The 16,423-nt window shown below is 45.7% G+C and overlaps 1 protein-coding gene across 6 annotated transcripts in view; it reads right to left on the bottom strand.

The window, feature by feature from the left end:
- Positions 1-16,135, bottom strand: part of LOC146797829 (uncharacterized) — a 282,706-nt gene extending 266,571 nt beyond the window's left edge. For 5 of the 6 annotated variants that reach the window (XM_085625023.1, XM_085625024.1, XM_085625022.1 and 2 more), the window contains exon 1: positions 16,003-16,135. In XM_085625023.1, coding sequence (XP_085481149.1) covers positions 16,003-16,026 — 24 coding nt within the window. In that variant the 5' untranslated portion in view covers positions 16,027-16,135. The remainder of the gene's footprint in view (positions 1-16,002) is intronic. The other variant, XM_085625027.1, reaches the window with a different exon arrangement.
- Positions 16,136-16,423: the final 288 nt, after the last annotated feature.

Raw genomic sequence — 16,423 nt, 5'->3', positions numbered from 1 at the left:
GGACAGAATGCAGAACAATGTCATACATTCACCCCAGTACAGAGATCTGGGCCTAAATCCATCGTTTTTTTGCTCACCATGCCATTCCAGTTTGGACCCAGCCATATGCAAATCAGTCTTGACCCTGTGCCCAATGGGAACAGTCCAGCCCGAACTGCCAGGCAAGTACTCCCTGGACTGGAAACAAGCATCCTAGGACCGGTTTTGGGGTTTCACCTCTCTTCAGCCAGGATAGCTTGATTCCAGTGGCATGGAGAGCACGGGACGGGATTCTATAAAAGCACCATATATATATATATATACACATTACTGATACCTTAGAAGTTGATATCACAAACGATACAATCATGGGCGTGGCCTGAGCCCACCATGGCTGCTCGAAGCTGAAGCTCCGTGGTAGCCCAACGCCACGGCAACCAAGCGGGGTACTTCTCTGCACCAAAACCAGCTGGAAAACCCCTCTCCCGACATCGTAGCACTGGGTGCTTCTGCCGCTGTGAGCACCGTTTCCCCTAACTGCTCCGGTGCCGTGTAATTGGCTAAAAATTTCCCAGGTGCTTGCGTCTCAAAATGGCGCTTGGGGCGTAGTGGACTCACTTCTGTATACTGAGCTGGGGCCGCGTATCTGGAGTAGGCCCCTGGGAGACTGCGTCGGAGGAGCGGTGAACCCCAGAGCTGTCCCCTCTGTATCCCCGGTGTGCCAATAGTGATTCGGTGGTGGCTGCAGGGAAGTGACTGCCTGCAAATGGCACATAGAGTTACGCAGCAGTGAAATCCTGCGGACCGGGACGAAGCAGCGGTGATAGAATCTTTTCTCACCAGTGTTTTTCCGGTGAGTCTGGGCGCAAACACTATCACCCGTACCGGGAGGGAATGGTGGTGTAGGACGGAGCCCCCCGCAATGCCCAGACATGCAACAAGGCTCCAAAGCGGCCCGCTTGACTCTAAAATGGCGGCCAGTGAGACATCTATGACGAGGGGAGGACTGCACACCGAAGGGAAGATACAGTCAAGGCTATAAGGGAAAATGGAAGAGAAAAGGCAGCAAGACCTTAACATTCAAAACTAGGTCCCGAAACCTGATGTCCTCCCCTGTTTTCCTCTGGGGCCTGCTCGATCTGCGGGCCTCCCTCCTATGGTGGAGTTCTCCCTGTCCGGTATAGGAGTCCCCCCCCCCTCTCGGCTGTGACACATTACAGCATTTAAATGATAGTAGTAGGGGTCTTTCTGGGACCCCCACCCCCCCTGTAAAAACGATCTGGCCCTGGAGACTTTGTTCGAAGCTGAAATATTCTGTGTAGAGCCCTCTCAGGACAGTGCCTGACCTCAAGATGTCATCTGGACTTTGCTCAGACAGCGATTTTTCACCTCTCCAACTCCCCTGCTCTACTACGACATTCTCTGATTACTCCTGACCACTATCCAGACAGCGGAGTCCCAGCATTATGGCCAACTGCCCGGTTGAGCTGTCTTGACAGCTATTGAGGAGATTGGCCCTGGTTAATCCTGCCGGCCGTCACCTACCCAGCCGGACATTGGACACAGTTTCTTCCCGTCTCCCTGTTCGGTCTCCTTCCTCCCCCTCCCTTGAAGAATTTCCTTACCATTATTTTTTTTATCCTATGTTTGTCTATGCTCTTGTAACAATTGTAACTTGTAACCTGCAACTCTCCGATCCTCATGTAAAGCGCTCTGATACCTCTGAGTTTAGCCAGCGCTATATAAAACTCATTAAATAAATACTAATTGGCTACAATCTGCCATAACACTTACAGTTCCTGTTAATACTACCACTTCTAGAAGAAATAAGCCATCCGCCCCATAGTTCACTGAGAACCTCAGACTCCAAAAACAGGCCTGCAGAAGGCAGGAGAGACTGTGGAGGAGGGACTATGGTAGTGCAGAAAGAGAATAATATGAAATGTGTCTGAATAAATATAAAGCCATTCGGATTAAAGAACAATCTAACTACTTCTCACAAAAGATTCTGACATCTGATAATTCTGAACAATTTGTTTTTAAAGTGGTCACAAACTTAATCTCACCTCCCAAAAATCAATTTCAAATTATAATCAGAATTTCTGCTACAGTCTGGCTGACTTTTTCTGTAGAAAAAGAGGTGCAAAATTGTAATATATTAAACCAATACTCTCCCTCTAATTCTGTCACAATCTCAAAGGCATTCTGGGCTGCAGCTGCACCCAAACTTTGTCAATTTGCATCCTTAACATCATCCTATGTAATTTCTCTCATCAGTTCTATTAAGTCAGGGTCCCCGAGGGACCCGTGCCCGCCCCGGCTATCATTAAATAGGCAGCAGACACATAACATGTGTATTTGGAAAGTGCACGTTCACCTGTAGGTATCTTGGCGCTGAATAACATATGTTTATTGTTACCCAACTCAATGGTACTCATTTTATCGACCTCAGATGGATGAAAGACTGAATGGACCCACCAGGATTTGAACCTGTGACCATAAGGTCGAACAAAGGCCCCTGCAGTGGATGCATTAGTCCACTGAGCCACCTGACCCGGCTTAACTATAACCATTATGTCCAATCAATTTTTTTAATCCCATCGTGACATCAGGAATTTTCCCCAAAATTTGGAAAGTAGCATCTATACTGTCTTTACTGAAAAAGACCAATTTAGATCCTAACTATAGGCCCATCTCCTGCTTACCTTTACCTGCAAAAGTTATAGAAAAGACTCTAAATCTGCAAATAACCAAGGTCCTGACTGAACATTCCTTACTTGATGCTACCCAATTTGAATTCAGAAGCGGCCATAGTACCGAGACTGCTCTGATTAAAACAACTCAAGAAATTAGATCCATAGTTGATGATGGCGGAAACGCCACGCTGGTACTCCTCGATCTGTCAACTGCCTTTGACATGGTTAACCATAAAGGAAGATTTAACATCTCCACGCTGTGGGGATCGAGGGGTCGGCCCTTAAGCTTCTGGAATCCTTTTTATCAGAAAAATTGCATGTGGCTGCTTTGGACCCTTTTGTGTCCAAATCTTTCACTTTGCCTTGCGGGTTCCACAGGGCTCTGCTCTCGGCGCCACTCTCTTTAACATTTATGTTAAACCCCTGCCCTCCCTCATCAGATCTTTCAGGCTGGACCTTACATCAAATCCAGATGGCACCCAAATTGTGGTGGTATTGTCTTTTGCAAACACCCAGGCAGCCTCCAAATTCTGTGACTGCATGACAGCTGTAGGAAACTGGATGAATGTTAACTGCTTAGGGCCCAATTCGCCTAAAACATCATGTTTGGGAACTCACCTTCCCTCTGGTCCCCGCTCTTTTGACCTAGACAACTTGGACCTCTTCCTACTCCAGTCTGCAAGGCCAGAAATGTTGGCATAATTATGGACAAAAAACGTACCTTTGGACCTCAGGTTAATGTGATTACATTCTCTACATTTTATGTCCTTAGGATCCTTAAAAAGATCCTTCCTTATCTTCCAATTTCTGCCTATAAAATTGTCATCCCTGCACATATTCGTTCTAAGATCAACTACCGCAATGCTTTATATCTCAACCTGCAGCAACAGCGCTGCCAGAATGGTAACTGGAACTCCTAAACACCAATCGGGGGCTCCGGCCATTAAACATCTTCATTCAGGTAACTGATCAGCGAAATAAATCCTCTTAACATAACATAACATACATACATTATAAGAAGCCTCAAAACGTTACATTTTGCAAACTTGTACACATTTTTATACTGCAACCATGATCATTAATACAAGCGGAGTTCACAGCTCAGTGCATTTCTTTAATACTCTTCTCTAGAAGCAAAGGCTTTGCATTATTGAATCAAATGTACAAGTCATATATTTATGAATACAAGTCTTGCCTTTGTTGTAGACAATCCTCTGTCAAAGATCAACATTGTGGTACTATAAGCTGGTAGCGAAAGGGTTTGCATTGCAGGGTGTTAGGTCTACTTGTCCAGGGGCCATAAAGAACACAAAAACTTCTTGTACTTGACCACTATGGGCCAGATGTACGACCCTATCAATTTGTGAGTCGCAAATTGCGTCGTATTGCAACTCGCAATTTGCGATTTGCAAAAAGGAATGTACAACAGTGTATCAGACACTGTTGGTGATTCCTAATGGAGTCGCAAATTGCCAGCCTCATTATTATTCATGAGGCAGGTGCAATTTGCGAACCCATTGGGAATTGCTAGCCCTCCCAGGGATGGTGGCCTGCTGGGGTCAGCAGACCACCATGTCTGTGACTGATTTTTAAATAAAGCAGTTCTTTTTTTTTAATGCAGCCTGTTTTCCTTAAAGGAAAACGGGATGCATATAAAGAAAGAAAAATGTAACGTTTCGGTTTCATTTTTTAAGAGTAGTGTCAGTCACAAAGATATTTGCTCTGATTGAGAGTGGCTTACCACCCATTTGAAATTGGTGGTCAACTGAGAGTGTTTTGTGGCCGCAAAACAATCTTACATTGCAGTGGGCTCGCTATTAAGAAGGGACGCCCTTGGCACGCCCCTTCCTAATAGCAAGTCGCAAACCCTATTTTGAGAGTTGGTAATAGGTTACCGACTTTTTAAAATCTGTATTGAATGTTTTTAACGCACATAGTTATAACAAATGTTTTGTATGAAATTTGTTGTTCTCAGTAGAGAACTAAATCAAATAAATTAAACTTGAAACCAAACTTGTAGCCTGCAAGCTAGCAATAACGACTTCACAAGAGCCCTGTGACTCGCTTGCAAACTATTTTCAAGACAAGATCTCTAGGATCTATAAGGGTTTTCCCATAGCCATAGGAGACCCAAGGATTTGCTTAATTGGAATCTATTTCCACCAATGGCTTCTGCCCGGCTGGAAAGGTTTGATGCTAGTTTCCAGGAACAGGTGCAAGATATGCTGAGGAAGGTCACATCTTGCTCTCCGTCTGATCCTTGCCCTACTTACATAGCCTCTATCCGCTCTGCTCACTCCCTGCATTACAGATTTACTCAATCTATTCTTAGACACAGCCAAAATGCCAAAGGTTTGGAAATCAGCCTTGGTCATCCCTACTTTAAAAAAAACAAATGCAGATCATTCTGACCTTGCAAATTATAGACCCATCTCACTTTTGCCTCTTCTTGGCAAAACTTTGGACAGCCTTGTCAACAAACAACTTTCTAAATACTTGGAGGATAATTGCATACTGGACTCCTCGCAATCAGGTTTTAGGACCTCTCATAGTACAGAGACCACCCTTATGGCAGTAATGGATTCCACCAGATTACTGCTGGACGAAGGCCCTCCAGCTACAGTTTTACTTGATTTGTCAGCTGCCTTCGATATCGTCTTCCAATACATTCTTATTCAGAGACTGCATGAGATATGCCTCGATGGAAAGCCCCTGAATTGGCTTGAAGCCCAAGTGGTCTCACTACATACACCCTTTCAAATCCAGAACTATGGCTATAGACAAAGGGGTTCCTCAGGGTTCTTCCCAGAGTCCAACCCTCTTTAATATTTACGTCGCCCCACTTGCGAAGATTGTTCATGCTTGCGATTTTGAAGTCATATCGTATGCTGACAACATGCAATTGATAATTTCTTTTGGGCAGGATCCTGAGACGTCTAAAGTCAGATTAATCGACTGCATGCTTAAGGTGGCCGCATGAATGGCCCTCAATTGTTCACAATTGAATGGACGAAAGACTGAAATTCTCTTGTTTGGCACTCTGATTAGATGACTGGGGGCCTATAACTAGGTTTGGTTCCTTTACCCATGAGGGTAGTAAAAAACCTGGGCATCTTGGTAGATAACAATTTATTCATGGAAGAACAGGTCACCTCTATTTGTGGTACCCGTTTCAATATGCTGCGGTTGCTAAAGATAAAAAGTATTCCCATGGCTTCCTATGCGCTCTAAAAGAACATTGATCTAAGCCCCATCATGGGTCGTCTAGATTATGGGAATGTGCTTCTTGTGATAGTCAGGGAGACTTTTCTTTCCAAACTACAGGTGGTACAAAACACTGTGGAAAGCCTAGTCTGTAAACATCCTGCTGATGCCCCTTCAATACCCACACTAAAAGCTTTACACTGGCTACCTGTCAGGAAACACACTCTGTTTAAATTCCTATATCTCACTCACAAATCCCTCATGGGGAATGGCCCATCTTACCTAAAAGCCAGGCTTTCTTGGTTATCACCCCAGTAGAACTCTGACCTCCATGGATAAAGCCGGCATTCCTAAGGCCGGACAGCATTCGTACCTCCAAGTATGGTGGTCGCTCTTTCTACTATCTAGCCTCGTACCACTTGAATAGCCTTCCACATGACATTCGATCCTGGTCTGATTTTTGGAAGTTTTTTTTTTTTTTTTTTAAATTAAAAACCTGGCTCTTCTGAAGAGCTACTTTTCCTTCACGTCTCTGCCTATCGCTGAGATACTCCTTCAGGAGTGAGTCATTTTGCGCTTTATAAATGATGTTAACATAACAGTGCATATCTAACTAAATCTCTGCAAAGTTGGATTTTGTCTCTGCTCTGCTAAAATGGTTTGACTCCTTTGACTTGTGACATTGGTGTTTTTCGGCTTAGCAGTAAGAATATAAGGAGAGTTTTTTTCCATTAGGATTTTTAAACCCTTTTGGAGCGTTGTATCCCTGTGTCTTCTCCAGTCTTTTCCTTGAACCTGAATGTTTAACAATTACCTCCCCTGAGCATGTTTACCTTCAAAAATGCCTGCATCATCTAAGAAAGCTCCAGCTCGGTCCAACCTCTATGCAACTTTAACTTAAAAGGGGATCAGGGGTCTAACTGAGATTCTGTAAGGGTTCACCACTTAACACAATCAACAAAATGTATTTTTTTAGGATTCAACCCACAATCCAAATAGTCTTATTATATCCACATTGGTAACATCACGAAGTAAGCTGATTCTAAACACTTTAAAGGAGGGAATTCCAATGCAGTTGCAAAATGCAGTCAGTCTTCCCACGTTCTCTGAATTTGTTTCTTTTTACGAAAGCATGAGTTGTTCACAAAAAAATGCCGCAGGTAACACTGCATGATTAAAACCTCTAAATCATCAAAGGTTACCTGGCCCCTCTCCCAATTAACAAGGGCCCCATTTTTCATCTTCTCCTCTTATCACAATTCTCTCCGAGAACTTTGCTGTCCTACAATGTCACCAGTGTTTAAAGAGACTATTAAGGAAATGGAGAATCTCCCTTTAAAGGTTTTTTCCACTGGAAGGAAGGAGGGGGTAATCTGCATTTTTCAAAAATAGCTTCACTAAACACACGACTTCCCCATCCTCCACAATATTAGATATCTTATTGCAGATACATGGAACTTTTTAGGAGCTACTGCACACTCTTGTACTGAGGAACGAGATACCCTTGTACTGTCTACTTGAAAGAGATTTCGACCGGACATAAACATATCAGCGCATGCATGAAGACTCTGGTTAGACCCATCTTTCAAAGGACTCAGTAAGTGTACAAACAGAGGAACAATCATCACCAGCAACCAAAACCATTCACCACTCATCATCTCCTTCATCCTATAGACCAGGGATTGTAAAAAAAAAAAAAAGGGAGTATATACATCATAAATGTTATCATTACTACCATATCTGCTGTGTTATTAAATACAAAAGGTTTCCAATCAATTGTAATCTTAAAAAGCTAGTATTGTTATCAAGGATAGGAAAGAATCCTAAACTATTAAAACTGCGCACACTAAACAATACTAATCTTAGTGCTCCTGTCAGCCCATAAATTCTGACTCTGCAATGGTTCTCTAACACCTTCAATAAAGAAAATCTAAAATTAGCATTCCTCAGAATTGAGAAGAAGCATCGTCCTACCTTAAGTACAAAGGAAAATTCCATTGCAACTCACGACAGTTTAAAAAACAGAAAAAGGTCTTGTGCCAAGTGATTCATCTAGCTGCAGGCCCAATGGTCAATGACGAAGATGTCCCTTGTTATGTGGATGTATCAAGAAAAGGAAAGAAAGCTAAGAAACACGGACCAATAAATCAGTCATATATCCTTTTCTTAATCGGCCTAATACATAAGCTGAAAGATATGTCTCTACCTGATCAAAAACAGGTAGGTTTTATAAACTGTAAAGCAGGAATGAGAATAACGACATTATACCTCCTCACCAATGTTAGGGAAAGTTTTGATCCTGAAAGCTCAAAAGGACTTAGCTTTACTAGGAGTATTCATATTATCTGAGTGTGAGACTAGCTGTAGATGGTTGATAATTTTTAAAAATGAGGAACATGTTGATGCAAATCGTTGTATGAATATAATAGGATAAAACTCACAGAAGGGAAGACAGGAATAATTATGAATGAGTTGGAGGTAGAGAAGGAAGGGGTGGTGAATAAAGTGAAATCATGAAAGGATAATTTGGTAAAAATGGTAAATGTTAGTGAGAACAACGATTGTAAAGTGAAGAAAAGAGAGGGAAACTTGTCTTTTGTCAATCTGGTCGTATTTCATAAAAAAAGCGGGTGAAGCATTTCTTGAGCTATCATTGGAAAGATTGAATAGTGACACAAACAGAACGTGTTATACGAGATTCACACAATGGGGTTAACTGAACAATGTATAGTTAATAGCCAATAAGCTACGTATAAAATGTATGTTCAGTTTATACAAAATACATAATATGCTAATTGTAAATATTTTGTCGTTATTCACAGTTACCCCTGAAGAAGGGCTTATGGCCTGAAATGCATTGGGTTTTTAATAAATACTGCTTGGAACGAATCGTGCACTAGTCGTGTTTCAGTATGAGGTCCGGTTGGGCACTACAGTGACATAAGAAGCTTGGGAAATTGCACATATGATTTCTGCGCGTGGAATGTATTTAAATGATTAAACTAGTGAAATCAGATGAAATTTGAAGAAATGGATTATCAGCATAAAGTTGAAATTGGCGCAAAGCAGCAGCGCATGGCAGCAGTGCGGCTGGACGTGGGGCGACATGCGCCCCACATTTTGAACACTTAGAGGTAGACATGCCTAGATAATTTAGCATAGCCATACCTAGGAGTACATAATACCCGCTTAACATAAGTTATAAAGACTATAAAGTGTTCTGCCTAACCAGGTTACTTTTGATAGTGGTGGTAGTCTGTCACTTTGCCAGCCAAAGGACTTCTGTAGCCCCTGAGCAGAGCCAGCGCTGAAATATTCAGCGTGGGCTCATTTGCATGATATTCGGGTGTTCACCATCATGCTGTGTTGCAAGGAATCGATGCAGCCAAGTAACATTGCAATGAAGAAAGCCATGGGAGGTAAGGAGGTTAAAAAGCCTTTAATCTCACTTGATTCTTTTGTGTAAGTGCCTGCTTGCCTGTGCGTGTTTTTGTGTGAGAGAAAAGCGAGAGAAATATTACAAAACAAGGAAATGTTAAAATATCACCGTGTTTGGCTTTCGTTTTGTATAACGAGTTAGCTTGTTTCGTTTATAGAAACGAATTTCTCATGAGTTTTGGTATGTGCTGCAACTAGTATAGAAGTCAATAAGCATCTGCATATCTTGCCTTTAGCTCCGCCCACTCGTCGTATTTTTTTTTTTTTTTGAAAAACCTTTATTGACATTTCAACCAATAACAAGTATGGGCCTACAACCCCCGGGGCCGGCCGCTAAGCAGTCAGAGTAACAGAAATCAATATTCATCACAGGCAGCACCTCGGGGAGCAGAATCTCCATGCTAGTATACTCTCGGCCACTGAACAGCCCAAGTAGGAGACCAGGATACAAAAGGTTTTCATTTTATAATAAGAGAGGATGGAAGGATCAGGTGCCAAACAGTTTCCCAGCAGCAAAAAATGGCAGGCAGAATAATAAACGTCAACAATAAACAGCAATTTATCTAATCAATGGCGCTGAAACAGGAAGTTCAGGATGTGGAGGAATATCACGGCCATTTGCGCCTGCAGTCCCCTGCCCTAAAACCCAGAAAACACCACGGAAATTGTGGCACACATGAAAACGCAGTGATTAACAACGAAGGAGTTCTACCATGCTGATCCCAGAAAAGAAAGACAACGAAGAATAAGAGAAGAAAAAGGAGGCCATGGAAAAAAAGGTTTAAAGACTAAAGGATCCCCTCCCCCAACCCCCCACCCTGCACCTCTGCAGATGAGTACGGCCCCCCCCCCCCCCCCAGCAGTGTGCCTGTCGCCCCGGAACCAGACCCGAAATATAGAAGAAACAGAGAAAGAGGAGTAAGGAAAGAAACCCCACCAGACTGGGGGGTAGAGAAAATATTAATAAACTGGAGGAGGGCCTTCAAAACATGCCCCCGGCTTCTCCCTCCCGCACAATATGTTTTCCCCCAAAGCAAACAATAAGCAACACAAAATCGATCATGTCAAAGAAAAATGGGGAGCATTATGCGCCTATTACACTAACAGTTATGCCGTGAGAGCACGCAACCCCTGAGCCCGCCCGCCTATTAGATGACCACCTCTGAAGGATCAGCCTTATCCTTGGCCACTCTTTGCGAATCTACCCATGCATACCCATCGACCCAGTGCCATGTCCAATGTTACCAAGAAGAGGAGCGTCCAAAAAAGAACAGGAAGCGACACACACAGGTAGGGTGGAAGTCTCTGAATACCAACACAGTCAGCAGTATGGAGGGTCGTCTTTCCCAGTGCTGCCCCAGGATCTGCACTGCACACAGGGTCCAAGAAGGCGGAATCAGCCAGAGCAGGCGACCGTTGCTTGAATATTGCCTGGGTCGCCGGAGGCCGCGCACGGGACAAGGCCACCACCCCCCACTCAGGTCCAAGACCTCCCGAACAGACCAGACCCACAGCCAGCCGATCACACGTTAGTATACTGTCCGGAGTTTCCAGCTGGTCACTATTCACAGGGGCGGCCACGACACTGTCCTCCTGTGTGCAGTGTAGGAAGTCCCTGTGTACCTGGGGACAGGCAGGCAGCAACTGTTCCGACGCTGATGCCACCCCATCAAGCTTACTCCCCAATACCCAGGCGCCGTGAACCAAGGTGGAATGAAGGGCACCGAGAGCCTCGAGAAGATCACCATACCCCAGCACAGCTCTCGGCGCTCGCTCCGCTACGCTCCTCATAGTCGCACACTTCCAATCGTGCTGCGACCCAGCGTACAGGATGGTAGACTTCGTCCTGTCAAGATGGCCGCCGGGTAGGTCCAATCCAGATTGGGACCAGGACTCGGGGACAAGCGCCTCAGGTTCCATGTCACTGGAAACAGGGTTTCGGGGGCAGGCAAAAAATATATCCGGTGTGTGGTCCCGGGCAACAGTCATCCCCACCACGGACCTGCGCCCGCGAAAATCCGGGAGCAGCCCGCAAGAATCAGGGCGAGTTACGGGCGGCGGCCGGGCAGCTCACCGGCGAAGGCTGAGGCAATCACCGGAGAATCTTGGATTAGCCACCTCGGGCATGCACTCGTTCCGCTACGCTTAGTGGTAGGAACGACCACGGCGAAATGTAGGCCGATATTCGCACCGCTCCGGTAGTCCGACTCCACCCAGTCACCAAAGGCCGCTGTTGTTGAACTGCCGCCCGGCCATGTTGTCCACTCGAGGTCTCGGTTCCAGGGTTGCACAGGCCGCAAACTTCAAATGGACATTTCTCCGGCGATACCGCCGCCAGAAACTTCGGAGTCACACGATCGGTTGCCGCTCTCATTCACCAACACGGGCATATAGCGCAGGCTAAGGATCTCATGCAGGATATCTGTGCGGGACGCGGAGGTTCACGGAGCCGGGAGCCTACGCTGCCGTCCCGGTCGCCATCTTGGCTCCTCCCCACTCGTCGTATTTAAATGAGTACCTGCACTATTTTCTCTCATTTAATTCACTGCTTACAACAAATGCAGCTCAAACTGTAGTTAAATGGCCAGGGCTAAACACTTGGAACTCCTTACATAGTAACACAAGTGGGAAAATACACACTTTTATGTAAGGGTACAGGGTGAACGCTAAAGATACATCAGTGTTATAAAAAACTTTACAAATGTTACGACAATATTGGGTTCCACAGCTATGTACTGCCTGGCGTAAAGGGCGTCAACACCTTGTTGGGGGTTCTAAGAGCTTTATAAATGCAATTACAATACAATACACTTCTGCACAGGACACCTCCCAAGGATTTAGAGAATGAAGGTAAACGTGTTCATTAGGTCTCGCCTACGCAGCGCGCATGCGCTGCATAGGAGGGGACCTTTTGGAATCGATTTGCTTTTTCGCCCAAAAACGTGCACGCTTTGCATTGCTTTCAATGGCAATGCGTGCACGTTTGGCGATTCCCTTGCGGGAGCGAGCTTTGGCGACATCTGTTTGTAGTTAACTTTCAAACAGATGGTGCCCCTGCTCGCTTCCGCAAGGGAAACGCTTTGTGGGTCTGTTTGTTTTCTTTTTTTTGGTCGTCAGTTTCTGCAGGCACACTTCCCCCACTTCACGGCACACTCATGGCCTCGGGGGTGGGGGAGGTGAGTTGGGCATGCCTGGTGACTCATTGTCATATTGCTACTAATTCACAGCTGAGAGCTGTGTTTTTTTTTTATTCCGAAAGTTTGCCGTCCCTGTGCAGGGGCGTTCTTTTTATGTTGACCTCTAGTTACCAGGTCGTTGTTTTGAATGCAGATTGGTCATCGTGGAAAACCGCTCCAGTCGTCTCTGTTTGGAGGACTGCGATTTCCGAGAACTCCAGCCGTCTTGTGTTAGGTGTCAGTGGTTCTGACGGACCGGCTGCTTTCAGCTTGCACTCGGAGCTACATGTGCCATATCAGAAAGGCGAGACACAATTCACAGGGTGACGTACACCTTCTTATAAGGAAAGCCTTTGCAGAGCTCGCAATTTTTAGGAGCGGGCACCGACAGGCGCATTAAACCAAACTTACCAACCGTTCAGCAAGTGTACAGCCTGGGGTGCACAGTCCGTGTGTCACTTCTTGCTCACCCTCTGTAGTCTCTGCTGGAGGTGGGCGAGCCATCAATGACCAGGGACAGCCCAGCCACTAGTGGGCTCTGGCTTCAGTAGCCTGTGCACGAGCCGAGCCCTGTCAAAACTGGTATGTATATCAGAACATCATTTGTGTCCTTGTGCAATGTAACTGGTGCTCATGTAAAGCGCCCCAATACTTTCTAGTCGAGTTTGCGCTATATAAAACTGCAACAATAAAATAAACAAGCATTGGCATAGCCAATAGGTCTCGCCTTTGGGACCTTATAAGTGTTTAGCCATGCAACAGTTGATGTTGTTGCACCAAGGATATTGTGCTGCATAACTAAATACTTAGAAGGTTCCAAAGGCGAGACCTATTGGCTATGCCAATGCTTGTTTTTATTTTCAGTTGGTAACTTCTGTGTCTGTTTTGACGTGAAGACCTGCTGAAAACTCTTGTTCTGATGCAGCCCTGCCAAGTACCACACATTAGGCATTAGACTAACACAGTCTAGTGTGGTGGTCCGCATCACCGGGCTAAAATGAAAAGTCACGCATTATAGCTCTGCCGCCTCTCCCTTGAGAGCGCCGGGCTATAGTACGTTAAGTTAAAGTATCAGTCATTTGAACAAGCAGCGGGAACACAGACTACGTGCTGGTCAGATTGGCGCGGATGTTGCAGAGACAAACTGTGGACTGACACCGTACTGCTCTGCACAGTGTCCAGTGCTGCCACGTTCAAGTTGGATAATGCAGGCACGTGCCGGCCAGGCCGCCTTGGGGAGGGGAGTGGGGCGTCATCTGTTGATCATTGCTGGCTGATGTATTCACTCGAGTGGATGCGTTCATGTGACATGCAACAAACAGTGTGTCTATTTCCTGAGAAGAGAGACAGAAAGTTAAGTTACTCTTGACGTGGGCTGAGATGCTGGCAGGCGGCAGCTATGAATTTGTTTCTTTAGTTTGAGTGTCAGTCACTGCTCGCACCATTGCCTGTTGCGAATTCGTCATGGTGCTTCATCATGCCGCTGCCCTGTGACGGGACCTGGTCGGTGAAAAGCGGTCAACCAGACTGTCATCCCGGAGAGGTTGCTGCGTAGCTCACTGAGGTATTATTAGTTCTGCTCACTGCTCTCTAGGCTCAGGGTAGTGCCTTGGCGGGGTAGGCTTCATTCAGCTGATTTATTTATTGAGTTAAGGCACTGACTAGACTTGAAAATATGATTTTGGGCCCTGACTGAGGGCCTCAAGGCCATGCGTGATCTCTCAGTGCTGCTCTGCTGTGGAGGAGGTCGCGCACACTGGCACCAGGCAGGAGTGTTGGCAAGTTCAGCTGTGTCCCCCCCTGCTGCCTCAAAAGCCTTGGCCCTCAGCAGGTAGAGATTCCCGTTGTCTGGGCGGGCCTGTGATGTAAAGCATTCTTTTTCCGCTTTCCATGTGTGTTGCAGAAATGTCGGGGTACTTGTGTCTGTCCAGGCGAGTGCAGTGCTGTACTATCTTGAAAAGGCACAGACCAGAGCCTGTGACTTGTTGAAGACCAGAACTGGCAGCTGCAACAGAGGATTCTGCAGATTGTCAACTCTTTATTGCAGCGCTGAGCCCCTTAATTCAAGAGAGGCCCAGTGCCTGCTGCTATCAACACAACGCCAGCACCAGCTCAGGCGCTTGACAATTTAGCAGAACCCCGTAGTCCAGAAAGTTGGTAAGTGGCCTGTCCAGAATGGGCAAGCAATCAGTGCTAAGAGAGTGATGTCTGCGGCTGGAGGGGTGATGAATAACTGTGAAATGTTACAGGCAATACTTTAAATGGAAACATAGAAAAAGTGCTGGTACTTATTATCCACACAGTTCATATTCGCTCCTCCGAAGTGGCGCTGTTCTCCTATTAAATGTATTGCAGCCAGGGCCGGACTGGGAACCACAACCGGCCCTGGCAAAGTGCTTGGCCGGCCCCCCATCCCTCGGGGGGCCGCCGAGCTCTTTGCCAGGGCCGGTTTTCAGCTAATTTTGTTACAGGGCCGAAAACGGCCCTGTAACGAAAACGGCCCTCAGGGGCCCAAAACCGGCCCCCACCCATGCGGCGCACCGGGGGGATTGCCCGGTGCCCGCTACGGCCAGTCCGGCCCTGATTGCAGCAGAGCTGAGAAGTGCAGATGGTCTCCCTTTTAAATTAAAGTAGTGCAGGTACTCAGTACCCGACACCATCTGCCCAGTTGAAGCAATAGTTTACAGGAAGAAGTTTGGATTAAATGATCACTCTGGTAAGGTGTTGCAGCATGGACTGGCAATTTTACACTGGAGAGAGCTGTGCCAATTATCTGCGGTACTGCAGTGCAAGCAGGTGTAAAGTGTAGGATTGGAGGAGATTATGCAAGTGTATTAGACCACTTTGATTCTATGCAAGTGTATTAGACCACTTTGAAGAAGGGAGTTGGTGTTTTGAAGAAGTATGTGGTATTGCTTTGGCACCTGTTGAAGAGGACTGTCCTTCCATTTCTGGCACTTTACAGCAGTTTTAAGAGCTTCTTTGAGTTTCTCGTTGTCCAAATGGGTGTAATTTACGATATATATATGTTTCCTCTCCTCTCCGTTGCTTGAAAGTGTCACTCATAGTCGTTGAATGTCACTCATAATTGCACTGAAATTCTGAAAATGTCACACAAGTAATCAGAAACCTTGGCAGCTATGCTGATGTCCTGAACGCGAATTTGTAGCATTAGCCGTAAAAAGTGCTCAGTAGGTAAAGCAACTGCTGCAGGTGTCGGTGTCTAACCCTGAGTCCGCAGCTATGAAGCAGTGCACTGTCTTCCCTCTGTTTGAGGTGGATAAACCGAGCACAGTGAAGTAGGCGCTTACAACACCCAATGCTGAAGCGTCAAGAGACAAGTCGGTGTTTGGTGGGCGCTATATACATGATAACCAGTAACATTACATTCGCAAATAACAGCATAGCAAAGAATGTCCCATTGCCAACCCCGCCCCCTACTATAAAACCAGCTGAATGGAGCACGTCTGACAATTAAATACACTGTTACCGTACAAGATGTGGCTCACCTCATCTGAATGTTGTATGGACATCTCTGTCCTGGAGTCAGAGGCAATGATCAGGATAGCTAAATGTTCGGGCTCCCCAAGACAACAAAAAGCACAGCTTCCTCACGGTGAAACAATGTGCGGTGTATCGTTCTATTGCGCATGCGCAGGACAGTAGCTACCGATTTGTAGCACATGCGCAGTGAAGGTGTCTGTTCGAAGCATGCATCTTTGGAAGGCGCTGACTGAGAACGTGCGCGTATTTTCTGTACATGTGGTTGATTCAGGAAAAATCACCTTAAATTGTCGTTTTTTTGTGGTTTTAATGAATTTCCAAATTTTAAGTACAATGCACGATTGTGCCTTTGTGGAATTAGGCAAACATACTGGCACTGTTCAACTTTTAAGATCAGCTAAGGCCCTGGCATGCTTCTAAGTAGGA

Source organism: Triturus cristatus, chromosome 9 (genome assembly GCF_964204655.1).
Source record: "Triturus cristatus chromosome 9, aTriCri1.1, whole genome shotgun sequence".
Taxonomy (NCBI): Eukaryota; Metazoa; Chordata; class Amphibia; order Caudata; family Salamandridae; genus Triturus; species Triturus cristatus.
Note: the sequence above shows the minus strand (reverse complement) of the source record. Positions and strands in the feature narration are given on the sequence as shown.